This window comes from Onychostoma macrolepis, chromosome 07, assembly GCF_012432095.1.
Source record: "Onychostoma macrolepis isolate SWU-2019 chromosome 07, ASM1243209v1, whole genome shotgun sequence".
Classification (NCBI taxonomy): Eukaryota; Metazoa; Chordata; class Actinopteri; order Cypriniformes; family Cyprinidae; genus Onychostoma; species Onychostoma macrolepis.
This window is the reverse complement of record NC_081161.1, coordinates 35,536,350-35,551,017: the sequence shown is the minus strand read 5'-3', so window position 1 is coordinate 35,551,017 and position 14,668 is coordinate 35,536,350. Positions and strand designations below refer to the sequence as shown.

The following is a 14,668-nucleotide window of genomic DNA, read 5'->3' as shown; positions in this document are numbered from 1 at the left end:
TTACAATGAAATGCCAACAGAATTATTATTATTTATACATTTTTATTATCATTTCTAACTTGGATTATAATGAAAATCATTCAATTGCACATTTGACTATTAAATTGCATTCAGTTCTCATATTATTGTCTGTGCATTTATATTTTGGTCTCCTAAAACACAATGATGACCTTGAACCATTCAATGAATTATATCCATGAGCATGAACAATTTTGTTTACTAGTCATCAACTTCTAGCCAAACTCTTGAGAACCAAAGAATACTAAGGGAGTAGCTTGTTTACAGTCAACAGCTTAAGTTATCAGTAGGCTACTGCCTGGTTACAAAGGGTGGTGGAAGAAAATGAAATCCTCCAGATAGACTTTGGTTTCTGTACATAAAATATCAACAGGTAAGAATTTATGTTGTTGTTTATATTCTTTCAAGGATCACAACTGATAGATTGAGACATTTGTGTGTCCCTTTTGTTAGTGCATGAACCTTTATAGGATGTAAGCATGCAGCTTAGAATTTTACTAATGATTATTAATTTTGTCAGGATCATTAAACTGCCAAGATGCTGCTGAATCATGTTAATTTAGGATCTATAAATGCATTGAAGAATAGGAATCTACAAGAACAAATTTAATATTGTTTAGAGTTGAAGGTTTAAGACTCAAGAAGGGTAATGTTCAGTTTAAGTTTGTTAAACAACAGAACACAATAAAGGCACCGAACCCCTAATTGCTCCCCGGGCGCTGGAGCAATAGCTGCCCACTGCTCCGGGTGTGTGTTCACTGTGTGTGTGTGTGTGTGTGTGTGTGTGTGTGTGTGTGTGTGTGTGTGTGTGTGTGTGTGTGCATTTGTTCACTACTCACTGCTGTGTGTGTGCACTTGGATGGGTTAAATGCAGAGCACTAATTTCGAGTATGGGTCACCATACTTGACAATACGTCACTAACTTAACTTAAATGTCTGTAATATAGTATTGCAAATAACCATTAAAATGGCACAGGTATTAATGTCACTATGGAGAGAGTCAGCATCCCCCTGCAGCTGAGAGTGGTACAGTCCCAACCCTGCCAAGCAGAACAGGATGACAAGTGGAGCACTGGACTTTGTGAATGCTGGGGGGATATGGATGATTGTGAGTGTCTATTCACTGTACTAATAGCAATGCAAAACATCATCACCATCTCACATTAACTGCAATGTGAATTATCAATGAAAACATACACATTTGTGTTTGAAGTGACATCTGTGTGTGTTTTCAGGTTGCTGTGCTTTTTGGTGCTTGCCTTTATTTGTTTTTAAGACGAACAGGGCCGCAGGGGGGTGCCCCTGTCTGCCCCTTTTGGACTGTGTTGGATGTGGAACGCCAGCATCACTGGCCATGCGTGCAGCTGTAAGAGAACGTTACGGCATTGAGGTGAAATGAAATCACTCGTGTAATGACGTTAATCTGCAACTACGTGTTCAAATACTGTGACAAGAAACAAAAAACGCAATCATTAATACATATAGTCATATAATTAGCCATGTTAGTACATTATATTGCACCAAATTTCTTTTTGGAAGTGATTTACAACAGTTATGCAAGCATGAATACTCTTACACAAAAAGGCACCCACACATGCACACACACAAACATCCACGCACATGACCCAATGCCCACACATACACTTACATTCCACCCATATGACCCTCTTCCAAAACCAAGTGAATTGGCTGCGATAAACATCTTTTCTCAGCACCAAACTAACTGAAAGTTCTTCTGGAAGCAAACACCCACAACACAAACCAGTGCGCCGTGACTGCGTGTTACATTACAGAGTACATGTGACATGAGAAATCGGTTTTGTTGCAGAAAGAAAGAGCTTGGCAATATCAGATCAAAGTCATAAAGTTGTACTCTGATTTCTTTCTTTACTGTTATTTTCTGACAAACTGAACGTATTTAAATTCAACTTTAATTATTTTTGTTGTTACATTGGATTTAGAATTGAAATAATCTAGTGATCATTGAAGACAGGCCTAGTAAAGGAATAGTTTGACCAAAAATAAATAATTTGTTGACATTTTTAATCCACACGACCCCAGTTCATCAATTAATGTCTTGTGAAGGGAAAAGCAGTGTGTTTATAATCCTTAATCCATAATAACACTTCCTCCAGTGAAAATGTCCATTCCCTGTTGCCCTCTTACATTAAAATCCGCTGACATAGTTGTGTAGAACGGAATTGGACCATTTTATAAAGGTGCTGAATCTGTGCATATTTCTCTCCTGATTCAGATAAGATGACGTTTTCACTGGAGACAGCAATAATATGCATAGAGGACTCGTATTATACTGTTTAACATTAAAAACATCTCAATCGTGGATTTGTTTAATACAAACATGCAGCTTTTGACTTCACAAGACTTGGATTATTCTGATGTTTGTATCAACTGTTTAGCCTTTCATTCTGCCGGCACCCATTCACTGTAGATGATCCTTTGATAAACAAGTGATGTAATGTTAAATTTCTCCAAATCTGTTCCAATGAAGAAACACACTAATCTTGCAAGGCCTGAGGATGAGGATGAGTAAATTTTCCAGCAAATGTTTATTTTTGGGTGAACTATTCACTAAAGTACTACCAAAGACCCTCTGTTAACATCTTTTGTGCTTTAGAAGTAAAAATTAAATGTATAGCTCACCAAAAAATAATAATTCTGTCATAATTTACTCTCATGTTGATCCAAACTTGTATGACATTCTTTCTTCTGTGAAGCATTAAAAAGAAAAGAAAAAAAAGAAGATATTTTGAGAAATGTGTGAATTGTGAATTTTCTTTTTCTTTTTTCTTTGTTTGGGTGAATTACCCCTGTAGAATGAGACAAAGATAAGAAAAGTGAAAAAAGAGAAAAGCTAAATGCTTATGGCATGCGTGTATTTCATTCTACCACTAGATGGAGCTGGATTACATTTTTTTGTGATTTATGAGGTAGTGTTTCACAAATATATCAAAAACAAGAGTTGAGAGTGGGGTCATTCATTCAGTCTGCAAGAGATTGATGTCAAAACAGTATTAGCTTTCAGGATGTTAATATGACTCTGGCATCTTTACATCATTTTAACTCTCTCTCTCTTTCTCTCCATCTTATTCCCAGGGTGATGTTTGCAGTGACTGTTTTTATGGCTGTTGTTGCTATCCGCTGTCCTGGTGTCAGATCTCCCGCGAGATTAATAAGAGACGGGCAGCTGTGCAGGCCCATGCCAGCTCTTTATCATCCTCTAAAGCCCATTACACACAGCTGGTGGATCAAGATGATGTGCATCTCATCTAGTGTGATTGCTTCTGATCACAACAGATTGATCTCAGTTCAGAGCATAATGAAAATAGTTACAATCTGAGTTAAGACATCAAATCATAAATATGTGTTTGAAATTGTAATACATTTATTTCAGGAAAAAGCTGGTGTAAGGATCCACCCGCTAGTCCAAACAACGGAATCCAGCGGCCTGGTCGAAGGTTTAATGCGCATTCGGTCTTTTACTTGCGCTTCTGAATTTATCAGGATTTAGTTCCAATTTTGATCTGACTCCAATTACAAGTGATCATTAAATTTAGACTGCACTTCTAATTAAAAACTGATCACAAATATCGCTTATGTATTAATTTAGATATTTGATTATCCTCGACATCCCATACTTTCAATTATCCGTTCACTGGGGACCTAATGTCTCTTTTGAGCTTAGCGTCGGCCGAAGGCGCCGGTCTCACAATCACAAATTCGCCAGTCCAATGTTAGTCAGAGGGTGTAGGTAGACTAATACCTAACTGTCTGCCGCCAACTGCTCGCTTATGACAAAAAGTGTAGTTTACTTAGTCGTTTCCCTCAGACAGAAATCTGAGGTCTCCGATGACATGCCTACTGCTCCGTTCATTCATGAGCCTTCAGTTTGACCTATCCTGGCCGTAGATTTGCAGTAACAAAAACCTCCTCACAGTCTAATAGTCATAATGATTTCAGGACAGTTCAGAATAAATCAAATATAACAATTTATTATTAGTCAGGTGAAGGTGTCGTGCCAATTACATAAAACAATAAGAAGCCAATTAAAAAATAAGAAAATACATAACATCAGTTGTTCAAAGATGAATCTAAGAGTAAAAATGTATACCTGACTTCAAGAAAATACATAGAAAGGAGCATATGAAACACACGCCACACTACGGGCTGATCTGGCTGCAGAATCGCGCTGACTGATTTGCAGCTTTCCCTTCAATACTACCAGAACAAAAGGCCCATAAACATTTATTCTCTGCCCCAAAATAGATTAGATATGTGTATGGGGGATGAGAAACCTCAGTAGGAGCTGTTCTCGTGCCCCAAATGGTCACACCTGTAGAGCAATGTTTATCAGGTTTTGAAAGGAGACCGCCCCCACAACAGAGGTACAGAATTCACTTAAGTTTCCAATATTTCCCATAATATAAGTGACTACTGTGAAATTGAGACCATTTTAACAATCGCACAGAGACCTTTAAAATGATACCAAACATGAAAGGGTTAAGATCATTCATTCTTAAGATATAGTAAATATTTTATGTAAGCGTAGCAACTTGGGTTCTTGGCATTTCTTTGTCAACTTTCAGTGACCAGTATCATGAGCCCAGGGGGAAGGATGGGTGAATGGGCCGATGATCAAATGCTCTTTCTCTCAAATCTTCTTGTCTGATTAGAGTTTATTGTCTTGCGGCATGACGTTTGCATTGTAAGAGTTTCTGGGTGTTTGGCTTCACAAAGAGATCAAAGCCTGATTGAAGAGTTTGTTTTGTGGCCTGACATTTGCATTGTAAGAGTTCCTAAGTTTTGGCTTCACAAGGAGTTATTTTCATAAAGGAAATAATTTCACTCCCTACACTGGCAGACGTACAGTGGTGTGAAAAAGTGTTGGCCCCCTTCCAGATATCACACTTTAATGTTTCAGATCATCAAACAAATTTAAATATTAATCAAAGATAACACAAGTAAACACAACATGCAGTTCTTAAATGAAGTTTTTTATTATGAAGGGAAACAAAATCCAAACCCACATGGCCCGGTGTGAAAAAGTGCTTGCCCCCTCCTATTAAATCATGAAAGAACTGTGATTAACCACATTATTTTAGAAAGCTGAGTTAAATTTCACTAGCCAAACCCAGGCCTGATTACTGCCAGACCTGTTGAATCAAGAAATCACTTAAATAGAACCTGTCTGACAAAGTGAAGCATGTTTAATGCATGTTGTGTTTACTTGTGTTATCTTTCATTTTAATATTATTTTTAAATTAATATTTAAATTTGTTTGATGATCTGAAACATTAAAGAGTGACCAAAATAAAAAATCAGGAAGGGGGCCAACACTTTTTCACACCACTGTAATGTGGGATTGGTATGGGTGGAAGAACTGTAGAGGACTAGCTATTGAAAGAGGAGCTTAGCTTGTCATATTAAAACAAGTCTGACAAGCTCAGTTCAATTAAAAGAAATTACGGTTAACAAAATGTACTCATAATTGTCCATTCTTGTAATGTAATTACACAAGTCTTTTTTTTTTTGTCCAATTTTCCGCATTTTATTATAAGAAAGATTAATTGATATAATCAAATTAAACTGATTTAAAAATTGCATGAACCCATACATTTCACTCATAATTCCTGTATAATCAATAAAATAATCAAAATCAAAATGAAAAAATCAAAATTAAAACAAATATTAAGAATTATTGCATAAATTAATAATAATCTAAACAAAAGTTATACAATTCTTTTACATGAATCAAAAATGTCTCCTGTAAAAATATAAATACTGTACATTCACTCTACAGATGGACATTGTTAGTGGACAAATTAATTGCATTCTAGTGCTTTAAAATTGTTTTCTGTAAGTCAACAAGGTCAATCATTAATCATTTTATTCATTACCATCATATCTATTGTTTCTATTTTCTCTGTAGTTTACCATGTTGGTAATAAAATAAACAAAATAAAAATAGAAATATAAACTTTTGAACTGCAGGTTTCGTCTGGTCAGAGGAGAACTGGCCCCGACTGAGCCTGGTTTCTCCCAAGGTTTTTTTCTCCATTCTGTCACAGAGGGAGTTTGGTTCCTTGCCGCTGTCGCCTCTGGCTTGCTCAGTTGGGGACACTTAATTACTAGCGATTATCGTCGATTTGATTGCACAGATACTATATAAACTAAACTGAGCTAGACAATGACATCTCTGAATTCAATAAGGAAATGCCTTTAACTGAAAATTGAGTGTTTAATCTTATAATTATACATTACTGACACTCTATCCTCCAATTTGATACTGTTAAGTGCTTTGACACAATCTGTATCGTTAAAAGCGCTGTACAAATAAAGGTGACTTGACTTGACTTGACTTGTTGGAGCTATTTTTTTTAAATATTTTATTTAGTTTTATTTATTTATATTTCTTTTACTTTTTTTCTTCTTTTTTTGCTGATGTATCTGCGAATATGATATTCTTTTTAAGACTAAATATTCCACTTTCTTTCAAATGAATAAACAACATGGGGATAGGAAAGACTGAATATGTATTAAAGGTAAAACAACACATGACCTTGTTAAGTAGTTCTACTGTAAGCTGTTGATGCACATTTGGCAAGTCCAAAAACACTGACAGGTAGTGTTATCTGGATCGTCCATGCAGTGTTCAGCAAATTAAAGACCGTTGGTTGGTCTTGACTGAATTTTACATCTTTTAGAGTCCAAGTTTATCTGGCAATATTGTCCTTAAAAAGAACTAAAATGTCATTCATAGGAATATTTAGCATGTGAGCAAACCACATTTTTGCAAATCAGCATTGTGTTATGTCTGCAAAACCAAAAGAGTCAAGGTAGTAATGAATATCTTAATTAATTAAATAAAATGTTTGTTTTCCCTTAATTTCACTGTTGTTTTGTAACACTTAAGCTATGATGGCAAAATATGTGTTGTTGATATTAACTGGTCTATCCAGTTTCATGTTATATAATGAATAAAAAAAAGCTCTAAGGGAAGGCCCTTATCTCTTCACACATTATCTTAGAGCGATGTTGTTTTAACTTTTATATTTATGCCTTTTATACACATTAATGGGACGGGCAAACCACAGATAGCTTGTCATGCACATGCTTACAGACAAATAAGAGTCCTCATTCTCTAGTGAAACTATGCCCCTGTTAAAACAACATGATGATGGATTTTCAGGTGGAGGGTCATGGAGGTATCAGGTGGAGTTATCAGCAGTGACACATCCCTAACCTGACCAGTGACTTTGAGGAAGTACTTTAATTAAGATGCACACCTACTTGTGTCTTTTTATAGGACTGTCTTAACAACTTATCTCCATCCTTTTGGTCTGTTTGAGAGCGAACGAACAAATCTGCCTGTCCTCTCTAGTCTCACACTCAGGTAAGAGCAGTTTTTGTGATTATTCAGTTTGCATTAGTTTAACATGTATTCTGCAAGACAAAAATTGTGCACTTTATGAAATGATTTATTGGAGGATATTTTATTTAAAAATACTAAAATGTCTAATTTTACATTTAATTCAATGCGTAACTTACCATACCTTTGTAATTGTTTGTGAAATTTACTAGCAGTTTCTGAGTGAAAATTGTTTCTACACCAACTATTTTTCATTGCAGTTTTAGAAAAGACAAAATATGAGGTCTTTTTTAAAGTAATATTAAAAGCGCTCAACAATAAGAATGGCCTGATGGTCCAGGTCTTATTGACATCTACATCTTACATTTGTTGATCAGGTTTTTTTATACGTAAGTATTTCGTTTAGTGTGTTATATTGAACATTATTGTCACTATGCACTGATTTAAATGTCTAGCTGAGTTTTTGTCAACATTTCAGGAATAACTAATGATAGTCAGTTCATTTCTAGAGCATTTTTATACTGATGGTAAAATAGGCAGGGAATAAACCTCAACTGCTGGTCTTACTGAGCTGTAGTATACATTTTTTTTTTTTTTTTTTGTTGATCCCTGACTACTGTTGCATGTTCAGTAGTTTATGTTCACATAAAATAAAAACGATTCAGCTATGACTAATTAGTTAGATTGTTAGATTTCATTTCAGAGTGTATTCAACAGCGAACCCGCAAAAATAAATTCACTTTTATTTTTTTTAATCTTTCTGTAACCGTATGTGCTTGTGTCTGTTGAAGGATTTCGTAATAAACAGGATGACTTCTCATCAGCCCAGGCCCTTTGTCACGGCACACACCTCCAACCAGTGGAGCTCTGGAATCTGTGACTGCTGTCAAGATGTACCAGAATGTGAGTGTCTCTCTCTCTCTCTCTCTCTCTCACTTTCTTTCTTTTCTGTATATTTTGGTGTGTCTTTCAGGGGTGTATTTCCTTAAAGAATGTCACTTTGCAACTACACAACAATATTGTTAAAAAGCTGTGAATGATTGTACATCACTAAATGTGTGTATAAAGGCTACCCCACAGGAGTGCCAGTATCATTACAAGCAATAATGTAGTCATTTTATTTAGGGATTTTTGAGAATTATGGTGGACTATATATTATCCTTCTTACTAAACAGCTTCTCACTAAGTAAATTCATACAGAGACATTAAAAATGGCTTTGAATATAAATTATTTTATAGTTTCTGCTTAGCTTAGAGCTTCAAGATGGACTTTATCATTCTGCTACAAAATGCACCTCGCATGACCACAGTGCTACATACACATATACAAATGTAGTCTAAATAAAAGTAGTAATTTAACCAAACACATCCTTGACCAAGGCATTTAACATACAGTGCAGTGGTACAGTCAGACACAGCAAAAGAAAGATTCAGGGGAAATATTTACATTTATGCATTTAGCAGACACTTTAGTATACAATGCCAGGTTTACTAGAAAGCTAGCTAGAGCAAAGAACAAATTCCCCATAAAACATGGAAACCTCTGTCTGTGTGTGTGTGTGTGTGTGTGTGTGCACTTGTACAGCTATCTTTGTGAGGGCCGGTTTGAGTTTTAGACCATCGGAGTGAGGACAATCTTGTAAAGTGAGGACATTTTGGCCGGTCCTCACTTTCTGGGACCCCTTTAAAGGCCTGTTTGAGGGTCAAGACTTGGTTTTAGGGGTCAGGTTATAATTGGGTAAAGGGTAGGTTTAGGGTAAGGGTTTGGGTGAGGCACTTAGTTCTGATGGGTAGGGTAGGGTAAGGAGCTAGAGATTGCATTGTGTCAATGTATGTCCTCACAAAGATAGCTATACAGAGTTGTGTGTGTGTGTGTGTGTACTTGTTTATGCTTCACTGTGTAACACTTTCAGAACTTCAGATCTTCTGAGACGGGTACAGTGCATTAACATACAGATATCTTTTTCAACATCTCACAGAGAAATGTGAGAGAAGTCCCTTCTCACCTATCCAGTTCTTTTACTCATTCTCCCCTCATTTCCATCTGAACACATACAAAGATCACCGAAACCACTTTTCTTATTTAGAATGCAACGGTGATGTTGTTTGAAAGGTCTCTCTGTCTCTCAGTGGCGGTTTTAGGCATGGCCGCGGGGGACAGTTCACCTCTCCCAAATGGAGGGCTTGTCCGCTCCATTAGTTGGACAAGTGGGCTAAATCAGTCACACCTTGACTTTCTTCCAAATAACACACATTTCATTCATAATATTAAAACACAGGCCTATAATTTGCACGTTTTTGTTTTTTTCTGAATTGTGTGAAATGGCTAAAATAGGTAATACAAAACGATTATGTGGAGGTGAATTGGTTTAGTCTTGACTTCTGGTCGTGAGTGACAGTGTTGGGGGATGGGAAATCTGTTGATTGTCGAGTGCCAAATAAACAGAGTGTTTAGAGTATATTTATTTAAGTTCTGATAACTTATACTGTTTTGTGCAGAATTGTGTTTTTCAAATGTTTTGTTGAAGGATTTGTGCAATTGAGAAATATAAGCTTGTATTACACTTATATTGTTATAGTAAAACATGGCTGTTTGTGTAAAATTTTTTGCAAAAAAACCTACACGTGTTTTTTTCCTTGGATGGGGGGGCGCTCAGAGGGGGTCTCGACCGGAGAGTAATTCAATGTAGAACCGCCACTGCTGTCTCTCTCTGTGTGTCTGGTAAAAGGTCTCATTCTCTTAACAATAGGACAGACAGACACCCATCAAGATTAGAAAAAGGTAATACAGATCCTAAGAGTTTAGAGATAAGTTTATTACTGTAGAGCAGGGGTCACCAGACTTGTTCCTGGAGGGCCGGTGTCTGGCAGCGTTTAGCTCCAACCCTAATTAAACACACCTGAACCAGCTAATCAAGGTCTTACTGGGTATACAGGTGTGTTGAGGCAAGTTGGAGCTAAACTCTGCAGGACACCGGCCCTCCAGGATCAAGTTTGGTGACCCTTGCTGTAGAGGGTGTGTCATTTCCCATTGTCTTTCATGCAAATTACCTTCTGTCCCAAGAGGTCTTAACTCGACTTGATCATGGGTATCGAAAACCTGTTCCATTTTAGAACCGGTTCCAATTTTTCAACAACCGGGTATTCCATAAGACGCGTGCATTTCGATTCTGCTTTACGATTCCTGCCTTCGCAGTTTAATGTGATTTATAACGATTTCAGTGCAGGAGCGGAAAGAACTTGCGCCCTGTTTGCGTCTTATTAAGCGCAAGCGCGAGCACAGAGAACAGCGGTCTCGGTGCGGGATCCCAACCTGTGTTCGTTCTTCTTCTTTTTTTTCTTTCTTCTTTTGGCCTGTGTTCGGTCTCGAACCGTTCCGCGCACACTGCAGAAAAGGTTGTTCCGTGACTTTCATATTTATCGACCAGTATTCAGAAAACTATGTCAGTATATCATCATAAACACAGCTGTTCTTTGTCTAAAGTGAACGTAAGCAATACTAAGCAGACAAGAAAGAAAACGCACGTGCAGGCCTCCAGTATTTTTAGATCTGCGTGCTTTCGGTGTTAAAGAGACAGCAGCCTAATAAACGCGCTGCCTGTCATTAGTGTCAATCAAAGAAAAAAAAGAAAATCATTCGCTGATTTTCACTGAATATATTTAACAACTTTAATTAATGAATCTATATTTTAGTTATGAAAATAAAATTATGCAGTGTTTTTAAACCTTATTATAGTAATTATAATAGTAATAGTATAAAATAATAGTATATTAAATAATGTTTATCTGAAAGTGTAACAATGCAAACAGGTTTCCTGAAAGGGGTAGGTTTAGGGTTAGGGGATATCGTTTGGTCAGTATAAAAGTAATAGAAGACTATGGAAAGTCCCCACAATTCACAGAAACAAACGTGTGTGTGTGTGTATACACTGGTTTAAGTTTGTGGTGTGGTTGAGTCCTTATGAAAGTGTGTCTCCAGCTGGTACTTGAAAGTTTCACCAGAGGAGTGGAAAGGATGAAGGTTTTGGGGAGTCTATACTCAACATACACAATAATATGACAGATTTAGTAGTCCATTACAATGTACAAAACAATGGGCCTAGCAAGATAAATACTTCAATAAATACTGAAGTCTTTATTCTGAAGTCATTTACACTAGAATTGAACTGACACTGGCGCCATCTATGTTTGTTTGAAGCACCTGAAAGAAGTGATTCGAGAGACATGAAAGTGGCATTGCTGATGTTTTGTTGATCAATTCAAATAATATAGGCCTATTCCAGAGAGTCGTGTTATACTAACTGTCATATGCAAAGGAACAAAATGTGCCTCACAGGACTATATGGTGCTGTGCTTCATATATAAACATATACAAATCTAGCATAGGCCTACATAAAAGAAGTAGGCTATTGACATTTCATACGTTTAAATACACTATTCTTATTTAAACAAATGTGAAATGTCAATGTTTCTTATAACTCTTTAACATATTGAGCCATTCTCATCACTAATGGTAGTTTTATTTATAGGTTGCTTCTCGTTTTGGTGCTTTCCCTGTTTTGCCTGTGCGACGGCTCGTAAGCATGGCGAGTGTCTGTGTCTGCCTCTGCTCGACGGATTTGGATGCATTCCTCCAATAGCAACGGCCATGAGGGTATCAGTGCGCAATCGCTATGGAATCCAGGTTTGGACTAACACAATCTGTGTTTTAAACCCTGTTCTATCCAAGTAATATCTCATATATAAATGTGGAGAACTTATGGTGTTTGTCTGTCTCTCTACTAGGGTTCTATCTTTAATGATTGCGTTTATTCCACCTTCTGTGGCGTCTGCGCCTGGTGTCAGATGTCTCGAGAAATGAATGTCCGTGAAAACAACATCACTCTTGTCCACAATCGAGCAAAATAAAGGCAACTGGGCAACCAACAGCTTCCTTGCTGTTCCTAACAAAGTGTGTCACCTGAAAGGGCCCTCATTGTTCTCAGTGACATTAGAGCTGCACCACTATATTTGTTCCATTCAATAAAAACAGTTTGATGTTTGTCTGCATTTTAATAAATGTAAATAAATCTTTCTACTTTGCACAGCTATGTAATGTATTAAAATACCAAGGCCTGTATCCAAATTTCCTGCCTTAAAATGTGAATTCCACTTTATCAGATTTATTTTTGAATAACCACATCACACTAAAGAGCATTATAGGGAAAAACAAATATCCACACTTTGCTCACACATGGTTTTGAGCTATATAATGGGAGCAGGTGTGGGTCACTGTGAGAACCATCATACTGCATACAGACCGCAACTGTTACAACAGGATAAACTTAAAGGGTTAGTTCACCCAAAAATGAAAATTAGCCCATGTTTTACTCACCCTCAAGGCATCCTACGTGTATATGACTTTCTTCTTTCAGACGAATCCAATCAGAGTTATATTTAAAATGATCCTTTCTCTTCCAAGCTTTATAATGGCATTTTTCTTTACAAATCCTCGTTTTGTGCTTCTAATTTGTGACCGGCATTTTGTTTTAAATCTCTTTCTGTTGCGCTTCCGTGTTCGTCACTACTCACCGGCGCGTACCCGATGCATACGTCCTACGTCAACCCCCAGAACGGCTTCCATGTACGACAGTTAGTGGAAGTGAGAGAAAAGTGTTTATAACGTTTTAAATATGGATATTTTTCTTCAACAAACGCATTGAAACGCTGCAGGAGGCCTTTATTCACCCCCCAGATCCGTATGAGGCACATTTTATTATGGATGTGCGCGTTTATTTGACTTCTTTTGGACTGTTGAATGCCATTATAAAGCTTGGAAGAGCAAGGATAATTTTTAATATAACTCTGATTGGATTCATCTGAAAGAAGAAAGTCATTATTCACCTTGAGGGTGAGTAAAACAGGGACTAATTTTCAGTTTTGGGTGAACTTACCCTTTAATTTCCATATGGTAAACTTTTCTAAAAAATGTAGTGGAGGATGTTAGGGGTTCAGTATCACTCCATTGTGCTTCGTTTACTTTGTCACTGTTATTCTGCAATAAAACGTCATCTTCATCAGAAAATTTTTTTCTCTTACATTTTCCAATGGCAATAAATAAAATCATTCTTGATGTATTTGCTGAGGAAATGCAGCTGGTTCTCAGTAAATTTGATATGCTGCAGGGTTCTGATAACCACATTAACTGTGTTTCAAAGACAAATGTGCAGTGTGTGTTCAAACAACCTGTAGCATACACAAAAAAATCTGTGCAGGGCACTTCATTGCATGTCAAAAACATACCACAAATATGTCACTTGTTCATTAATCTGGCTGGCATGAGTTCTAAAATGTTCACCCCATGATTTCCCCAGAACTGAGAAGCATGAGCATTTCCACAGAATGTAAATCAGTGTTCTGTGGAATTATTCATCTTCATTACAAACATTATAAACTAGACCAGTGACTTTTAGAAAGCATTTAAAGTGAGATGTGTGTCCATATCTTAACAGCTGATTTTCATCCTTTTCACTGAACACAAGTCTGCCCTCTCTACCTTCTCGCTCAGGTAAATTTTTGGGATTGGTGAATTTGCCTTTGAAATGCATGTTGCTGAATTTATACTGGCACAGATTAGAGTAGCTATACATTGTCTTTGTGACCCATTTTCAGTAAGAATAGGCATTCAATATCAATACCACGGCGTCTGGAAATGGAACCAAGCTTATCTAAGCAAACTATGGTTGGGACAGTGGCGGCTGCTGGTCTTTCAAAGAGGGGAAGCTCATTTTCGGCCTACATCATAAAAATTGTCCATTTATTTATACGTAAATCCTGCCCTACGTTCCTTTTCAAGAAAATGCTCTGTGACCCTGTCGTACCAACTAGGCGTCTTTTCCAGTGACGCTAGCCTACTGTATGAATGAATGAATGAACAAACAATCTAAAAAAAAAAATCTCGACGGAGGAAATGTGGGAATTAGGTTCAACTGTAACAAGGAATGTGGTGTATAATAGGGTTGTCATGATACCATAAAAATGTCTTACGATACTATACCAGCTTAATTTATAATTCAATTCAACAAAATGAATCAAAATTTAATAAATAAATAGATGTAAGTAAAAACAGACAATATTATTCTCTGAACACTTAATGTGAATGAATGACTAGCTATTGTTATCCATGAAATGATCAAAACCAAACTCATCTTAGCACTGCACAGAAGCTGCATGAAGTGACATTTAGATAAGGCATTTATTCATTTAGACCGTATTTATAATTGC

General features: G+C 36.8%; 2 protein-coding genes across 2 annotated transcripts; both read left to right on the top strand.

The window, feature by feature from the left end:
• Nucleotides 1-1,008: 1,008 nt before the first annotated feature.
• On the top strand, nucleotides 1,009-3,309 carry LOC131543859 (placenta-specific gene 8 protein-like). The gene is made up of 3 exons (XM_058781674.1): nucleotides 1,009-1,126; nucleotides 1,254-1,408; nucleotides 3,133-3,309. The coding sequence occupies exons 1-3, from the start codon at nucleotides 1,009-1,011 to the stop codon at nucleotides 3,307-3,309; spliced, it is 450 nt and encodes a 149-aa protein (XP_058637657.1).
• Nucleotides 3,310-7,305: 3,996 nt separating this feature from the next.
• Nucleotides 7,306-13,455, top strand: ponzr5 (plac8 onzin related protein 5). The gene is made up of 4 exons (XM_058782519.1): nucleotides 7,306-7,429; nucleotides 8,197-8,308; nucleotides 11,935-12,089; nucleotides 12,191-13,455. Exons 2-4 carry the CDS (start codon nucleotides 8,215-8,217, stop codon nucleotides 12,311-12,313), a joined length of 372 nt encoding a protein of 123 aa, XP_058638502.1. The 5' UTR covers nucleotides 7,306-7,429; nucleotides 8,197-8,214; the 3' UTR covers nucleotides 12,314-13,455.
• Nucleotides 13,456-14,668: the final 1,213 nt, after the last annotated feature.